This window comes from Culicoides brevitarsis, chromosome 3 (genome assembly GCF_036172545.1).
Source record: "Culicoides brevitarsis isolate CSIRO-B50_1 chromosome 3, AGI_CSIRO_Cbre_v1, whole genome shotgun sequence".
Lineage (NCBI taxonomy): Eukaryota > Metazoa > Arthropoda > Insecta > Diptera > Ceratopogonidae > Culicoides > Culicoides brevitarsis.
The window spans coordinates 5,211,415-5,229,008 of record NC_087087.1 but is presented as its reverse complement, the minus strand read 5'-3'; the positions used below and the strand labels follow the sequence as shown (position 1 = coordinate 5,229,008).

Genomic DNA, 17,594 nt, shown 5'->3' with positions numbered 1-17,594 from the left:
GAAAGTAGTTGTTTAAGAGTACATTTTGTTGATTAAACAAAAAGCTTTTGATGTGGTATATAGCTACTTTCTGAGCTCTTACATAACTGCCGCATGCACATTTGCATAACACGAGCTTATGGACATCGTCAACCGATGATGATGATCACGTTGTTGTTGCAGATAGATAAAAAGTCATGTCAGCACTTTAATAAACATCGCAATTGATTGAGCTGTTTCTTGCATTAGGCGCGCGCTAAAATTGACGTGCAGCGACCTAGATACGATGAGAAGAGGAACAGCTGCTGCATGAATGTCGAAAATTTCTCACCATTAACGCTTTTATTGCTGTTTCGCAGACGGAAAAGTTGTGTTGAAAAGAAAATGAGGCATGAAAAACCTTTTTTCACTAATTTTATCTTGTATTCACGTGATGCTTTTTTTTATAGGAAAATAGAAAATATCCGGAAATCGGGTCAAAAGTAACATAAATTTGCATTTGTTGGCTACTTACTGCCAATTTTTCGGTTCATCAGTTCGAATTTTTCTATAGAAATTTTTTTCTAAAGGAAAAATGTGTCATTTTCTCTTTTGTAAGTTCTTTATCTCATGAGATAATAATTTTTTGAAGTACTTTTTAAAGAGGCTTTTTATTGAATTTGGCATCAAAAAGTATTTGTGAGCTCTTGTTTGATTGTAAAACGTAATTTCCGTGAAAAGGCTGTTTTCGGTATTTTAGATGAAAATTCTAAGCTTTAGCTTAGTTTCGATAAATATTTATACTTACATATATTATTATTTTAATTTTTGATTCAAGTCAGATAACTGAAAAAAAATTAAATTTTAAGAATTTTTGAAAAATTAATTAAAAAAAAAAATTATTTAAAAAAAATAAAAAAAAAAAAAATAATAAAAAAAAAAAAAAAAAAAAAAAAAATAATTAAAATATATTTAATGAAAATTATTTTTTTTACATTTTTTTTTTTAATTTTTTTAAATATTTTTTTTTATTTTTATCTATCTAACATTTAAATTAAAAAATAAAGTTATACTTACTTTTCATCCTTTTTGATTTTTCTTTCTTTCGTTCAATTTTTTTTCTGCATTTTTTTCATTATTTTTTCAAAACCTGAAATTTTCTTGTTTCATAGTTTTTAGTTCGTTTTAAAAAAATGTTAATTTTTACTTTACTTACCTACTTTTTTTGTTTCTATTTTCTCCTAAAGTTGTTGTCTGTTGTTGTTTTATGTCCCTATAATTTTCCTTCCTTCTTTTTCCTCTTGCATTTCTTGTTTATTTTTACTCTTCGGCAGTTTTTCTTCGCACACACGAGCACGACGAGTCTTTCGAACAAAGGAGACACACAATAAAGTTTTTACTTTCTTCTGAGTGCTTCAGGAGACAGTGACATGACAAACGACAGACACAAACAATGCACTTTGGCAGTAAACAAAACAACAACCCGAGTTATTATGCAAAGACAATAACGATGCTCGAGGTGAGAAGGAAAAGGCTTGAAATATTAGTCACACATATTTCTCTCCGAGTTTTTGTTGTAAATAATTGTGACAATTTATTCCTTTTGTCATAACCTCGAAAGGATAAAAAGTTCATCCCAAAATCATTAATTTTCGTGGCTTCGATTCAATTTGCTGCCCATTGAAATGCATTGCCAGAGACAATAAGAGCATTCTCGTAATAGCTTTTTAATCGCCAGTTATTTCATTACACCGGAAACGTTTAAAGCCATTTATTTATCGGGAAAGCGAGAAGCGAAAGATAACAATGCATTGCTGAAATATCGCTGCGAAAAGGCTTCGATGCGCTATTATTGCTTGTTTATTTTGGCGTTTATTGTCGCAGCAATTGTTCGGTCGTTATCATCGGTAAACAAGCTAACCGTTCAATTTAGAAGCTATGTCGATGATGACAGGAGGAAAATAGTTTTGATCGAACAGTAATCGGATTATGAACCTCAACCAGTGGCTTTTTTGTATCAAATTTGAATTTTAGAGCTTTAGGTGAGTTTTGAATTATGAAACAATTTTAGCTATTTTTAGGATTTAATTAGCTTTCATAGACTTAATTTTTTTATTTTTAAAAGTTCTTTTGCATTTTTTTTTTTTTTTTAAAAATTTCTAAAAAAATTTTTTTAAAAAAAAAATTTTTAAAAAAAATCTTAAATATTTTAAATTTTATTAAAAAAAAATTTTTTATTTTTTAATTTTTTTTTTTATTTTTTTATTTTCTTCAAATTATTTAATTTTTTTTTTTATTTTTTTTTATTTAATTTAAATTTATTTTTTTTATTTTTTTTTCTTTAAATTTTTTTGATTTTTTTTAATTTTTTATTTTTTTAAATTTTATTTTTTAATTTTTTTTATTTAATTTTTTTTTTTTTTTTTATTAATTTTTAAATTAATTTTTATTTTTTTTAAAAATTTTTTTTTTTAATTTTTTTTATTTTTTAATTTTCTTTGAATTATGTTTTAATTAATTTTTTTTATTATTTTTTTTTTTAATTTACTTTAAACTAATTTTTTAATTTATTTTATTTTAATTTTTTTTAATTAAATTTATTTATTTATTTTAATTTTTTTAAATTTAATTAACTTCCAAAAACTTAATTACTTGAAAAATCATTAAAAATCCATTTTTTTTAGTATTTCAAAACCACTACTTGCCATATTTTCATTATTCCATCGTTTTACATTATTCACATCTAACACGCCATAAATCTGCGATAATGTAAAGTAAAACGATGTAACATGGTAATGTTCATGTTCTCTACTACCAATCGAGTTCACATTCATTTTTACAAAAATATCTGTGAAAATGTGCCGCCGCTACAAACCGCTTTGTTACAACATATTGGCAATGTACTGTCATTTGCAGCCTACGTAGTTAACGTGATTAATGTCGCTGTCGTGTAAAATTGCTAAAAGTGATATATTTTTGGATATTTTGTTGCGTTGTATTTATTTATTTTGCGAAAAGGTGTTTGCTGATTTATGCAAATTTTTGTAGTTTTCGAAAAATCATTAAAAATTGCTTTTCATGACCTATTTTTCAAGTAAGAAAAACAATAAGAAGAAGTTTTAAAGTTTTCGTCACATTTGCATCGTTTTACACGAAATTCTTTCATTTCACTTGATTTCACATGATTGCACTTTTCATTCATATATTATTTCTTTATTGCAGCATTCTTGGCATTTTAAACTACTTTTTTAAGTACTTTTGATGCTTTTCGTTACCAAAGCTCACCTTTTATATGTGCGAATTTTGCATATTTTTTCCGTTAAAATAAAGTTTTGTTTGTGCTCTCATGTGAAAGTTTAACTTTTTTTTACAAAATAAAAAAAAATTGCTACTTTGAAGTGTTTCATTGTCTGTCCGTGATTTCACATATTTTCATGGAAAAATAAAAAAAAATTTATTTTAATTATTTCTAAATAAATTATTTTTTTTATAATTAAATATTTTTAGTTAATTTTAATAAAATTTAATTTTAAAATATTTAAAAAAAAATTAAAAAATTAATTAAAAAAAGTAATATATAAAAAAAAAAAAAATATTTAAAAATATAAAAAAAAAAATTTAAAAAATTAAAGAAAATAATATTAAAAAAAAAAATATTAAATATTAAAAAATATTAAAAAAAAAATAAAAAATTAATTAAAATAAATAAAAAAAAAATAAAAAAAAAAAAAAAAAAAAAAAAAAAAAAAAAAAAAAATAAAATTTTTTAAAAAATTTGAAGATAATGAAAAAACAAAAATATTGTAAAAAAATAAATAAAAAATTAAAAAAAAATAATTTTATGAATATATATAAAAATAAATTAAAAAATTTAATTAAACAAAATTAAATAGAAAATTAAATAATTAATAAAAATTCATTAATTAAATAAAAAAATACACAAAATAATTTAAAAAAAAAATAGAAAATTTTCCATAATTTTTTCATTAGGTACAAAAAATACGCTTACGTTACAACGTCTAAAATTTATTTTGAAAAAAATCTTTCTTAATACAAATCATATAAAAGCATTTTCCCGGAAACGTGACAAAAGCAGATTAACTCAGTTAAGTATCTCCAAACTCTTCAGCTTTAAAACTTTCTGCGATACAAACAAAAACAAATACATGCAAATCCCCTTCTAAAAGTTATGTCACCTCTAAACTGCTCTAAATTAATGAAATCAATAATGTACCTGCGTCGACCTTTAATAAGGATAAACAACACTCTGACAAATGATCGGAGAGATAGTGCACGATGTTATCCGGCAGTGCGTTGACTATTCAACTCCTGTATCTCGTTTTATATCTCTCTTTTGCGCCTCTGAGTAAATGCAGACTAAACTAATTTCATTGCTCCCTTTAATCATCGAGCGTGGAGTGTTTTTGCAAAAATAGTCGAGTGCTTTGGAAACATCGTTAGCTTGGATAAATATTTTTTCTTTTTTTTTTAGAAAAAATAATTATTATTAGGCTTTTTTGTCGTCATTGTCGCAAATCGCCTTTTGTTTACTCTCGGTCTTTGGCAATTTTCCTCCGTTCTTTGTTATTAACGGATCCATGTGTAAACTAATGGATTTGTTTTTAGTCAAACTAACACTATTTGCCTGAAAGCTTATTTTTTTTTCTCTTTTTTAATTATTAAGCAGCAGTAATTTTTCTCTTTGCCTTCGTATTTGAGCCGAAACTCTGCCGTTGTATTTATAAATAATTACAAATATTTTATAGATAAATGGAAGTCATAAATTTACGTTTTGTAATAATAATAATAAAATAGTTGCTGAACCATATGGTTCTGAACTGAATGGACAAAGCAGTTTGATTAATTGTTATTTTCTTTTTCTTTTCAGATTTCCAAGCCTTGGAACAATATAATTTTTTATTTATGGGGTAAAAATATTTTCAACAATAATTTATTTTCCATAATTTTCTTAAACAACTATTTATTTACCATATTTTTTTTTAGAAAATTAGGCCGCTTCAAATGAAAATCAAAAATAAAGTCCGATGCCCCATTTTAAAAGTCGAAAATCCAATGGGGCAAAATAAAAAAAAAGTTAAAAATTTAACAAAAAATGACCGTTTTTCGGTGTATTTTCATAATTTTTCAAGATGTTTTTAGAAATTTTTTTAAAAAGTTTTAAATTTTTAAAAATTTTTGTTTAAAAAATCGTAATTTAACATAAATTTTCTTATTTAAATTTTTTTTTACAAAATTACTGAATTTTTTTGACAGATATTTTTTATGATTTTTTTTTTTATTTATAATATGAAATATTCTGAAATCTATTTTAAATTAGCAAATCTAAAATAAGATAATTAAAAAAAATAAATAAAAAATATTTAATACTCAAAAATAGTTAAAAATTTTGTCATTTTGTATGAAAATAGTATTTCAAATTTTTTTTTTTTATTTTGCCCCCCCCCCCATTTTATTTTCAAAAATTTTGACTTTATTTTTGATTTTCATTTGGAGCGGCCTTATTTATTTTCCATAATATTTTCGAATGAAAAATTATTTATTGCAATATATTGCAAAATATTGTCAATATTGAAATTTTTACTCGAATATTTTTTTAGAATTTTGATAAATTCAAAACATTTCTGGCAATTTTTAAGAAAATATTTGAAAAATATATGTGAAAGTGATTGAAAATTCAGTCAAATTTGCAGATTGACAACACAAAATATTTTTTCCATAATTGCCCCATAATTTTTCTCGACAATTATTTATTTTCCATAATTTTTTCGAACAATAATTTAATTATGGCAATAAATAGTATTGAACAATATTATTGTTCCAAGGCTTGCAGATTTCAATGGAGACGCCAGGTTCCTTTGATCTTTTTTTTTGTATCGTTTGGTAAGTATTCAAGCGTAATCGCAAGAAAAATCCAATTTGATCGGATTTACTGCCTTTTGCATACAATTCATTAAATTTCCACAAATCCGCGAGAAAATCGGCAAACATCATTATTTCCAATTTTTCAACAGTAAATTTGGCGGCGTTCAATTACTTTTTTTTTCGATACCAAATTCGATATTGTTCGATGACAATTTTTTTATCCGATACAGAAGACTTTTGCAAGTATATTTAAATTTATGCATCTTTTAATGCAATCCTTGTACCGAGTTTGATTTTCTATCGTTTGTCTTGCTTTCCGAGCTCGTTTCGCAGATGCGGATATAATTGTGCACACACGAATCAATTGGGTTGGAAAAGCAATATAAAAGGCATTCTTGCATAAAAAGGTAATACAAATATTCTTCTTCGTTTCTTTTCTTCTTTCTCTTTCATTTCAGGAGAAACTTTAATTCTTTTTTTAGCCTTTTTCATGTTTTACGTGTTTTGTGGTTGGAAATCTGATATTTATTTTCTATTTAAGTTATTTCGATACATCATGCTTTGGTAAAAGGAAAAATCCTTGTCCCATATAAAAGTTTGTATTGTAAGTGCATTTCTTCTTTATACAAAGACACGTTTTAAATAAGAATTTAGAGCTGAGGTGAATGACTTTCATGTTCAATAAATTTGAACACATTTGAATGAATTTTGTATAAAGGTAAAAAGAAAGAATTTTATCCTCAAATTAACATTTTTCAAAAAAAAAGGTCAAAATCGTGAGAAAATGTAAAAATAGAAAGGACCTTGATACTTTCTAGACTTGAAAATTTCGCAAGAAATTATTAAAAATAATCATTTTCAGCACGAAACAGCTAATTATAAAAAATTAATAAAACATACCTTTGTGTCCTTATATATAGAGCAGAATATATGCTACTGGATCATTATCACGATGCATTTCCAAAAGAACATTATCATTGGAATACTTGGAGCTATCGTTTTTATTTTCTTCAGTTATGCAATTTATCCTAAAATTGTGAAATTTATTTTAATCAGAGTAAGTTTAAATTTTCCAATGGAAAATCTTATCTTTTAGAATTTTTTGTTCAGAAAGTATGGCTCAAAAAAGGAAGCTTCATGAGACGAATTTACGATGATATGCCATTTCCCATAGACTTCAACGTTTACTTATTCAATATCACAAATCCAGATGAAGTTGCTTCAGGAGAACTTCCAAAGCTACAGGAAGTTGGACCTTATAGATTTAGAGAATGGAAAAAGCGAATCGATCAGTCAGAAGATAATGCTGAGGATTCTCTTACTTATACTTTGATCGATAGGTTTGAACTAATAGATTCAAATGGGTTGACAGGGCAGGAAACTATCGTGATGCCTCATATGATTATCATGAGCACCCTTGTCCTTATCAAAAAAGATCGTGAACCAATGTTACCTCTTGTATCGAAAGCATTGGAAACGATCTTCAAGGATCCCAATATGATCTTCATGACAGCGACAGCGATGGATATTATGTTCAATGGGCTACTGATCAAATGTGACAGTGAAGATTTTGGCGCGAAAGCGTTTTGTGTAGCTTTGGAGACAGAAGCTAAGGGTCTTGAAATGTTAGGCGATAGGAAGTTTGCTTTTTCATTATTTGGTTTGGTAAGTAGTTCCTTTACATTTTTTTTTTATCTTTTTATCGAAAAAAATATGGCATGAGATTTTTTGATGGTTTTGAGTTAGTTAAGCCTAAATTAATCGAAAAAACTTAAATTCAAAATTCTGGAACGAGATTTTAGACATTTTTTATTAGATTTTAGTAGAAATTGGCTAAAAATGTTGAAACTCGTTCCAGAAGTTTGAATTTAGGTTTTTCGATTACCGTAATGTAGATAATTCTTATGGAAAAAAATCCGTTACAAATTCAAAAAATGTTAATAATTAATGGAACATCAATTTTGAAGAACAATATTTTTTCATAAATTTTTTGATTTTTTTTAACAAATATTTAGAAAAAAATTAAATCATTTCTCATAAAATTAAAAAATAAATTAATTAATATTAATCAAAATTATAAAATCTCAAAAATTTTGTTAAAAATATTGAAAAATTTAAAATTTCGTTAAAAATTCGAAAGTTTAACGTAAAAATGTTAATAGAACGAATTTTAAAACCTATTTTCGTTAATAGAACGGATTATTTTTTTTCCATAAGAATTATCTACATTACGGTAGTTTAGGCTTAACTAACTCAAAACCATCAAAAAATCTCATGTCATATTTTTTTCGATGAAATGATGAAATCTCATATGTAATTCAAATTTTAAACCAAAAAATCCTTAAAGAAAAATCGAACTGATAGCGGAGTTTATAGCGTGAAACGTGGCATAAAAAACATTAAAGAATTGGGAAAAATTATAACCTATAATGAAGAGTCAGAAATGGATACTTACGATGGCGATAGTTGTAATGAGATTCGAGGAACTGATGCTACTATTTTCCCTCCGATGTTATCTAAAACTGATAAGTTATGGTCTTTTACTCCAGGTTTGAAATTCTTTACTAACATTCTATTTAGATGCTAACAACTTGTATGGTAATAGATATTTGTCGAAGTCTTGGACCTCATTACTTGAGAAAATCTAAAGTAACGGGAATACCAACAGGACTCTATTCTGTAGACTTTACAATTGATAAGGTAAGTTACTTTTTATTAAGAACTTAAGAAAAAAAATTAAAATTTTGTTTCAGAACAACTCTGAGGAATTGTGTTACTGTAGCGATCCTCCTGATGAATGCCCGGGTAATATATATTGAAATTATTTTTTAATATTAACTTTTGAACTTAATATCAAACTTCTATTTCAAAAAGAGGATGGAACAATGGATCTTCAACCATGTTTAAATGCTCCAATTGTAGCTACAAAACCTTACTTTTTGGGAGCTCCTGAGTCGTACAGTTCGAAGATGAATTTGAATCCATTGCCTCATAAACATGACATTATTGTTCATTTGGATCCAGTTTGTTTCTTTACAATCAATTTCAAACAAAAAATTTAATTTTAAAGTTTATTTTAGGTTTCAGGCATACCCTTAGATGCCATAAAACGCATCCAACTAAACCTTGAATTTTTACCGGTTGATACTTATGTTGGAGCAAATAACTTACAGGAAATGTTAGTTCCATTATTTTGGATCGAAGAAGGAATTGTGTTGAAGAAACCTTATACTAACATGTTGAAATATCAACTTCATTTGTAAGTTTATATTTTTTAATAAATTCATTAAAAATTATCAAATTTTTTTCAGGGGAATGAAATTCAACACTTTTTTGAAGATAGTATCAATTATGTCACTTATAGGTGCCATAATCTACGCTGCCTTTATTATAGGCATGCAAATGAAGAACAAATCTGAAGCTGATAAAAAATAATTCTATTTTTAGATTTTAAGTAATAATTTTAATCAGACTGTTTTTATTATTATTAATATTTGAGCAATAAAGAAAGAAAAAAAATCTATAAAAAGTATTTTTAGAAAAAAAATATTTTTTTATATATTTTTTTTTATTTAACACAACTAACAAACTCGTATTTTTATTGACAGATGAAAAAATTTTATACAGCGTTCATGGTTCCTTAATGATCATGATCGTGCTTTTTATGACCTCCCTTTCTGTGTTTGCGTTCAATGACTTCATATCCAGCTGCCTTTGTGCAGAAGAATCCCTTGAATGCCCACAAACAATGATCAGCTTTGTATTGTTCAACTTCCTCCGCACAATGAACAATCTTGGGACGAACAACTTCTTCAGTTTCGTGATTGGCAGCTACAACTTGAGCCACGTAGTTGTCAATTGCCATTCCGTGTTCATCATCAAAGACGCCCAACTTTTTGGCGACGCAATGAATATGGCAGTGCGTTTGATGATCATCTTCGTACTTTTGCTTCTTGTATTTCGCCAAAGTATCAGCTGGAATGTTATGTTCCGTAGCACATTCGTCGTGATAGTGCATCAAGTCATCGAAATGCTTGATTTTGTATTCAGCGGCGACCTATTGAAAAAAATTTGTCAGTTTTTGTTGAATTTTGTTAAAGAATGAAATACTTACGAAACCGACGACGAACAAAAGAATAAAAACTTTCATGGTAAGGCCTTGTTTCGATGAAATTTGAAACAAAAATGTCTCTGTTACGTCAAAATCTCTTATTTTTATACCTTTTGATAAGAGTTTATGACATAATTCTCATGTTTTTGTTTACACTTTTTTTCTTCTTGTTTGCTATGATAGCACAGTGACCCTAATTAGCAAAGTTAAAACACAAAAGTGATGAAATATATGCGAAGGAGATAATACGAGATTTGCATATTTTGTAGAATAAGGTGCCTGCCAAAATGTCGGGATGTTAGACGAACCACAACGAATATAATTATAAATCAGGATATAATTGAACAAAGCTTGCTTTACATTTTCATTTATCTCAACTCGATGGTTTAAAAAATGGTAAGATTTAAACTTTTTCTATCAATTTTTTTTACAAAAGCATTTTTAATGATTGAAATCGTACTCAAATACCGTAATGTAGATAATGCTAAGAGAAAAAAATAAACTGTTAATATTCAAATGAAACGAAAAAATTTAGATAAATTAAGAAAAGGATAATTTCGAAGTTAAAAATAATTTTTCTTAAATTTTTTACGCTTTTTTTTTAATTTTTTTTTAAATAAAATTAATTTTTTAAAAAAGTAAATAATTAGATAAATAATTAAAAAATTAAATAAAATTAAAATTAATTAAAATAAATTTTAAAAAATTAAATCAATTTAAAATATTAAAAATAAAAAAAAAAATGAAAATTTCAAAATAAAAATATGAGTAATATAACAAAATGAGTAAAATTTTCAATTAATTTTTAAAAAAATAATAATTAAATAAAATTAAAATTAATTAAAATAAATTTTAAAAAAATTAAATTAATTCAAAATATTTTTTAAAAAATGAAAATTTCAAAATTATTATTAAAAATACAAATGAGTAAAATTTTCTAAAGTTCAAAATTTTTAATAATTAAATAAATAATAAAAAAAAATTAAATAAAATTAAAATAAATTTTAAAAAAATTAAATTAATGTAAAATATTTTTTTAAAAAACAAAAATTTGAAAAATATATAAAATTGAAATAAAAAATATTAAAATAAAGAGTTTTGACATGTATTTTCGAAAAAATTTTTAAATATTCTTAAAATTATTTAAAATACGGTAATAAATTTAGTATCGAATTCGAACTCTAATTAAAAGAGTTAAAGACAAATTTAAAAAAAATTAAAAATATCAAAAAGTCAAATTTGGATTTGGGAAAATGTAAAAAAAACTTTAAATCCGAAAAGAAGCTTCAAAAATCTCATTTGCAAATTTTCAGTTTTCTTATAGAGGAAACCAAGGTCAATTCAAGGTCATTCGTTCAAATACATCGAAAAATGATTTAGAAGGAAGCAAATTTTCTGTGATGAAGAGTAATTAAGATTTCTTAAATAAAACAGAGCCTTCTATTGGATGTAGAATAAACTTTTAGTAAATTACCTAATAAAATTTAAACTTGTAAAAAAAATTAAAATTCATACAAATTAATCTTAAAAGCTTCTTTTGTTAAAAAAAATTAAAACTTGTCAATTTAATAAATTTTCTTACCACAGCAACTTTAAACCATCGCATCCAACCTATTTATCGTAGCCAATTATTAGACAGACAGATTCATGTAAGTTGTTCCATAGTTAGTTGGCGTGCATTCTGTTGACATCAGGATAAACCAAACAACTTTTACAAGTTACTCATGTTGTTTTCCCAAAATGTACTCAATATGCATAGAGGTACAGGAAACAACAACTAATGAATATTTGCTGCAGCAAAATATTTGTTGTCATCAGTTGGTTTACATCGCTTTCGATACGTGGCGATTCGACGTGGGAGAAACTTTTATCCCGATCCATCATCAGCAGCAAAGTTGCTCGGTCGAATAGTAATTAAATGTGTTAAAATTTCTCAAATAACGAATGAGCGGCGTAATGATAGAGAAAAACGTCGTACTTAGCGAGTAATAAATGACATTTTTTTCTCTTTCAAGGAAGTTTCTTTTTCGAGGAACGGGCGTGCGAGGAAGTAATCAATCAATGTCTCGAGGACTCGTTTGAATCTCAACAGATGTTTTGTGGCTTGTTTGACGCGTTTTTTTGTGTCTTGTACGAAAATTTGTCTCGAGTACAAGAAAAACTATTTTAATATATGTAACAGCTTGTTTATTTGTCCGCAAAAAGTTTAGTTGTTATTCTTCGTGTTTTGTCTCCCATTGTTCGTGAACCATAAGCTGAAAAGTCGTAATTAATGGTCAAGTGAGGAGGTTACGATCTGAGATGAAACTTTTATGTGACATTGAAACCTGGATCGATTTTTTTTTTCTTAAATTTTTTTCCTCAAACATTTTTTTTGTTATTTTTCTTTAGATGATAAAAAAGAAAAAAAATTCCCACGCATTTTTTTATCATCATTCGTCAACGTAATGTAAAAATATTTTTTTGTCACTTCTCCCAAAAAAAAATTTTTTTTTCTTTTCACAAATAAATGAGAGATTCAAAAAGATATTTTTCTTACCGCGACAGCAGAGAAAATGATATCCATTGTCATGATGTTTAGTTAAAATATTATGAAATTTCGGTCTTCGTTTATTTATCACCGACAATTATCCTTGTTCCTTTAGTGTCTTTTAATGTGCTTCTTAATTGCTTAACAAAAAATTCGTGAACTTGTTTGAAAGGCGGAATGACATCAAAAAGTTTGTCTTTTTAAGGAGATGATAATATCGGCGACGAGGTTTCTAGTCTGAAAAGGAATTAAAAAGAACTTTTAGGATAATTGTTCAGTATTGAGAGTGCAATTAAAATCATATTGGTTTTTATGGTTTTCCATTGTTGAAGCATTTTAATGGGGTTTGAGTTTTTTCTTATCACGCAATGTCGATATTAATTTTTTCTTGCTAAATATTTATTTATTGCCAAGTGTGTTCATTGATTTTTTTGTTGAAGGTTATATTTTTTATGATTTTCGAGAAAAATTAAATAATTAAGGTATGAATTAAAATTAAAAAAATCGGAGAATTTCAACTTAAAATTATTTTTTTTTAATTAAATTAAAATTTTCTTTAATATTTAAGACAAAAAATCCAAAAAAATTTTTAATTTGAAAAAAATTCAGAAAATTTTAAATAAAAATTAAAAAGAAAATAAAATATTTAAAAATTAAGAAAAAAAAAATATTTAATAAAAAAAAAATTATCAAAATTAATGAAAAAATTAAAATAATAATTTTACAAAAAAAAAAATTAATAAAAATATAAATTAAATTTATAAAAAAAAATTAAGATTTTCGTTGCTATTTAAGACAATAAATCCAAACATAAATTAAAATTTTTATTTTATAAAATTCAGAAAATATTGATTATAAATTAAAATAAAAAATTAAATGAAAAAAAAAATTTTTTAAAAAAAATTATAAAAATTATTTAAAAAATTTAAAATAATAAGTTTACAAAAAAAAATAAATTAAAAAAAAATAAAAAAAAAAATTTAATTAAAATAAAAAAATTAATTTAAAAAAAATATTTTTTTTAAAAATAAGATAAAAATTAAAAATAAATTTTAATAAAATTGAACACAAAAATAAATTTTAAATAAAAAGAAATTTCTTGACTTTTTGATACAAAATTCTAAACATTTTTGAAAATTTCTTTAAAAATAATTCATTTTTCAAAACTGAACTATTTTCTCGAGAAATCATAAAAATAAAAAAAAATAATTGGGTTACTTCAATTAGTTCATTAGTTTTTTTTCGCAACTGTTTTTGCTTCATTAAGTTTTTCTTATTGAAAGCTTTTAACATAAACTCTTTATTAACTATAAATACTTGTAAAGCCCTTACTAACGGCGTCATTTAATTCTTTTAAATCCGTGAAGTTACTCAAAAAAATTAAAAAATAAAAAATGGTTCCTTTAAAATTCTTTCCCGAAGAAACCTCCTCAATTTGTACCTATTTCAAAATTTTCGGCTTTTTTCCTCATGCCTCTTCTCGCGCTACTCAAACTTTCCTTTACATAACTTCTTTCCTTTCCATCCTTCTTGGACCCATCATTATCCTCAACCTCCTCTTGTACATCCGTGAAACCGAACACGAAAGTAACATCGACATAACCGCGGAATACTTCATGTTAGTTGGATACGTCGTTGGTCAACTAATCACAAATTGTCAAGCTCTCTTAACAAAAAAGGTTCAACGAAAGATCTTTAAAATTTTCAACGGGATCGATTACCTGATCTTACGTTTGGATAACTTACGGGACTATACCTCAGATCGATCTTGGATGATCTTCAAGATGGCGGTGATCTCAGTGATCAGTGTTGCTGTTCCAATTGTTCAACTTTTGATGTCAAAAAATCTGGATGTTGAGAAAATTATTTCGCTTCTGATCTTTTTGCCTCTTTTGAGGTTGAGATGCGCTCAATTCATTTTTTACACAGATAGCGTCAAGATCAAATTAAGTGCTTTGAATGAATATATTTCGAAGATCAATTTGAAGAACTCGGAAGCTGAAAGAACTGTCGTTACTTCGGATTACTTCAACGAGAAAAAGTCTGTGGATTATTTCTTGGGAAGGATGTACGTTATGAAGAGTATTCATTCGAAAATTTGGAAAGTAGCTTCGACCATCAATGATTGCTTTGGGTTATCTTTACTTTTCATCATTTCACATTGCTTTGCGACTTTAACTGTTGAAGCTTATTGGTGTTATTTTTCGTTCTTTGGCAATAATCCTATCAGCAAAGCGATTGGTAAGAAATATTTTCCTTTAAAAAAATTTTTTTACAAAATATCTTGAATTTCAGACTCTTTAAGTACTGCGATCCCGGATATTTTTATCTTGATCTTCATTGCTAATTCTTGTAGCGGTTGCAGTGATTTAGTAACTTTTCCATTTTTTCTTAATTTTATAATTTAATTCTAAAAAAAATCTTTCAGTGTACGACAATCAACTCGAGCATCCACAAAATCGAGAACAATTACGAAGATTTTCGTTTCAACGCAATGGTAAGAAAATCCTTCGAACAATTTAACGATAATAATTTAATTATATTTCAGATAAATGATTTTGCATCTCAAGTATTTCAACTGAAAGTTACGTACACGGCAAATGGCTTCTTTACAATTGATTATTCGCTTTTAGGTTCGGTGAGTATTAAATGACATTTAATTATTGCTTGGTTTGGATTAATTACGAATTGCTTCATTTCAGATGGTTATTGCTATAATTGGGTAATTATTTGATAAATTTATTGAAAGTTTTTGATATATTTTGAGAAATTTTTTTAGGTATATGGTTATTTTGGTGCAATTTCATCAGGAAATTTAAAATTAAAAAAAAAATTAAATTTAAAGAAAAAAATTTTTTTGTGGTTTGAAAAAATGCACTTGATGAATTTTTTCGAGTGTTAAAATTTGCACATCAAAAAATAATTTTGAAAAAAAAATTTTTAAAATAATTTTTAAAATATTTTTTTCAATATTTTTTTTAAATAATTTTTTTTTTTTTTTTTTTTTTTTTTTTTTTTAATGTTTTATTTTTAAAAAAAATTTATTTAATTTTGAATTAAAAATAAATTTTAATAATTTTTGATAATTAAAAATTTTTAAATTAAAATAAATTTTAATTATTTTTTTTTAATTAAAATATTTTTTAAATTAATTTCTTAAAATTTTTTTTATTAATTTAATGATTTTTTTTAATGAATTAAAAAAAAATAATTTAAATTTTAAAATTAATTAAATAAAAATAATTTAAATTTTTCAAAAATTATTTTTAAAAAATAAATTAATTTTAATTTTAAAAAAATTAATATTTTAAAAATTAAAATTAATATTTTTAAAATAAAAATTAATTATTAATAATTAAATAAAAATTTATTTTTAGATTAAAATAATTTTTTTAAAATTATTTTTTTTTTTATCATTTTTTTTTCTAAAACTTTATTTTATAATTTGTAAAAGAAATTTAAAATTTTTTTTAAATTAAGAAAATTTATGTACAATTTAAAACAAAAATTAAGGTAGTAAAAAAGCACTTAAAAAATTCAAGAATGCAGTAATTTTTGATATTTTTCAGAAATTCTCTAATAAAGTGTGGTTTGCTTACTAAAAATGTCTGTTCTATGTCTAACCAAAAACATCCATCATATCAAATCATCTCATCACAACAACAGCAGCAAAAAATCCTTCATATCCAATCCATTTCAATTTCATTTCACTCGCAACAGACGAAACCGCAATTCCATAAAAATCATCCTTTCACAGAAAAAAAAATCCGTTCATGACATTTGTTACCGTTTTTTTCCTGCCTGCCGTCGCGTTCTATTTACCTGCATCCCATATCTCATGTACCTTTTGTTAACTTCGCAACACAAAAGCCTGAAACTGACATTGAAACAAACGTTCGCATAAATCAAAATTGCTACATGATTCGTAATTAATTGATTCTAATACCGAGATACGGAAATACAGACAAACTTGTTCGAGATGAAATCTGTGGTTATGACAGAAACATTTTTGCTTCACGTGAGAGCTTAAAATAGGATTTTGTTCAAGCCAAATTTGCTTTTATGACGAAAATGATGAATTCCAGCCCTGAATTGATTCAATATTTACAAATTTATGGAGGGAAATCGGAAGTTTATGCCCTTCAACTTTATGAATTATTCGTTGTTTGGTTAGTAAATTGTGAGGATTTCGGATGTAAACCGATTAGAAATGGAATTTTTGTTCAATTGGTTAAACGAGAAATGATCCGATCCTATTATTTTATCGTAAAATGTTGGAATTTTTATCATGGGATTTGATTGGAATTCAATAAAATTTGCATAAGTACGGGTAAGTTCGTAAAAAATGTTTACAATAAAAAATTATTACAGTTCTATTTTTTTTATTTTCATAAAATATCAAATTTTCAATATTTTTAAAAATATTTTTTTATTAATTATTTTATTAATTAAATTAATTGTCAAAAAAATTATTTTAATAATATTTTTTTTAATTTTTTATAATTTTAAAAATAAAAATTAATAATTAATTTAAAAAAAATAATAATTTTTTTAAATTTTAAAATTATAATAATTTAATTAAAAAATTTTAATAAAAAAATAAATTTAAATTAAAATTAAAAATTAATTTAACAAAAATATTCTGAATTTTTTCAAAAATTTTTTTAACAATTTTAAAATTATTTTTTTAAATGTATTTAATTTTTTTTAAATAATTTTTTGATAATTTCAAAATTATTTTTTAAGTTATTCATACTTTTAGTAAAATAAAAACACAAAATTTAATAATAAAAAAATTAAATTAAAAAAAATTAATTAATTTAAAAAAATAATTTAAATTAAAAAACTTTTGTATTTTAAATATAAATTATAATTTTATTAAAATAAAACATAAATAATTAATAATTTAAAATTATATTTTATTTAAAATTTTTCAATTATTTATTTAAACATTATTTTTAATGTCAAAAAATTGTATTAAATATTTTTAAATTAAAAAAAAAATATTAAAAAAATAAAATTATTTTTTTATTTATAAAAATAAATTTTTATTGTACCAAAATAAAAAAATAAACATTTTAATTAATTTTTTTTTATTTTATGAATTTTCAA

General features: G+C 24.3%; 3 protein-coding genes across 3 annotated transcripts; 2 read left to right on the top strand and 1 right to left on the bottom strand.

The window, feature by feature from the left end:
* Nucleotides 1-1,411: 1,411 nt before the first annotated feature.
* Nucleotides 1,412-8,903, top strand: LOC134833734 (sensory neuron membrane protein 1-like). The gene is made up of 5 exons (XM_063848162.1): nucleotides 1,412-1,477; nucleotides 6,952-7,506; nucleotides 8,422-8,541; nucleotides 8,595-8,646; nucleotides 8,716-8,903. The coding sequence occupies exons 1-5, from the start codon at nucleotides 1,412-1,414 to the stop codon at nucleotides 8,901-8,903; spliced, it is 981 nt and encodes a 326-aa protein (XP_063704232.1).
* Nucleotides 8,904-9,464: 561 nt separating this feature from the next.
* LOC134835575 (general odorant-binding protein 99a-like) lies at nucleotides 9,465-10,009 on the bottom strand. The gene is made up of 2 exons (XM_063850454.1): nucleotides 9,956-10,009; nucleotides 9,465-9,898 (listed from the first exon to the last, which is right to left on the bottom strand). The coding sequence occupies exons 1-2, from the start codon at nucleotides 9,989-9,991 to the stop codon at nucleotides 9,482-9,484; spliced, it is 453 nt and encodes a 150-aa protein (XP_063706524.1). The 5' UTR covers nucleotides 9,992-10,009; the 3' UTR covers nucleotides 9,465-9,481.
* Nucleotides 10,010-13,876: 3,867 nt separating this feature from the next.
* LOC134833725 (putative gustatory receptor 2a) lies at nucleotides 13,877-15,301 on the top strand. Its single transcript, XM_063848150.1, has 6 exons — nucleotides 13,877-14,723; nucleotides 14,778-14,854; nucleotides 14,911-14,979; nucleotides 15,031-15,120; nucleotides 15,185-15,204; nucleotides 15,262-15,301. Exons 1-6 carry the CDS (start codon nucleotides 13,877-13,879, stop codon nucleotides 15,299-15,301), a joined length of 1,143 nt encoding a protein of 380 aa, XP_063704220.1.
* The last annotated feature ends 2,293 nt before the right edge of the window (nucleotides 15,302-17,594 follow it).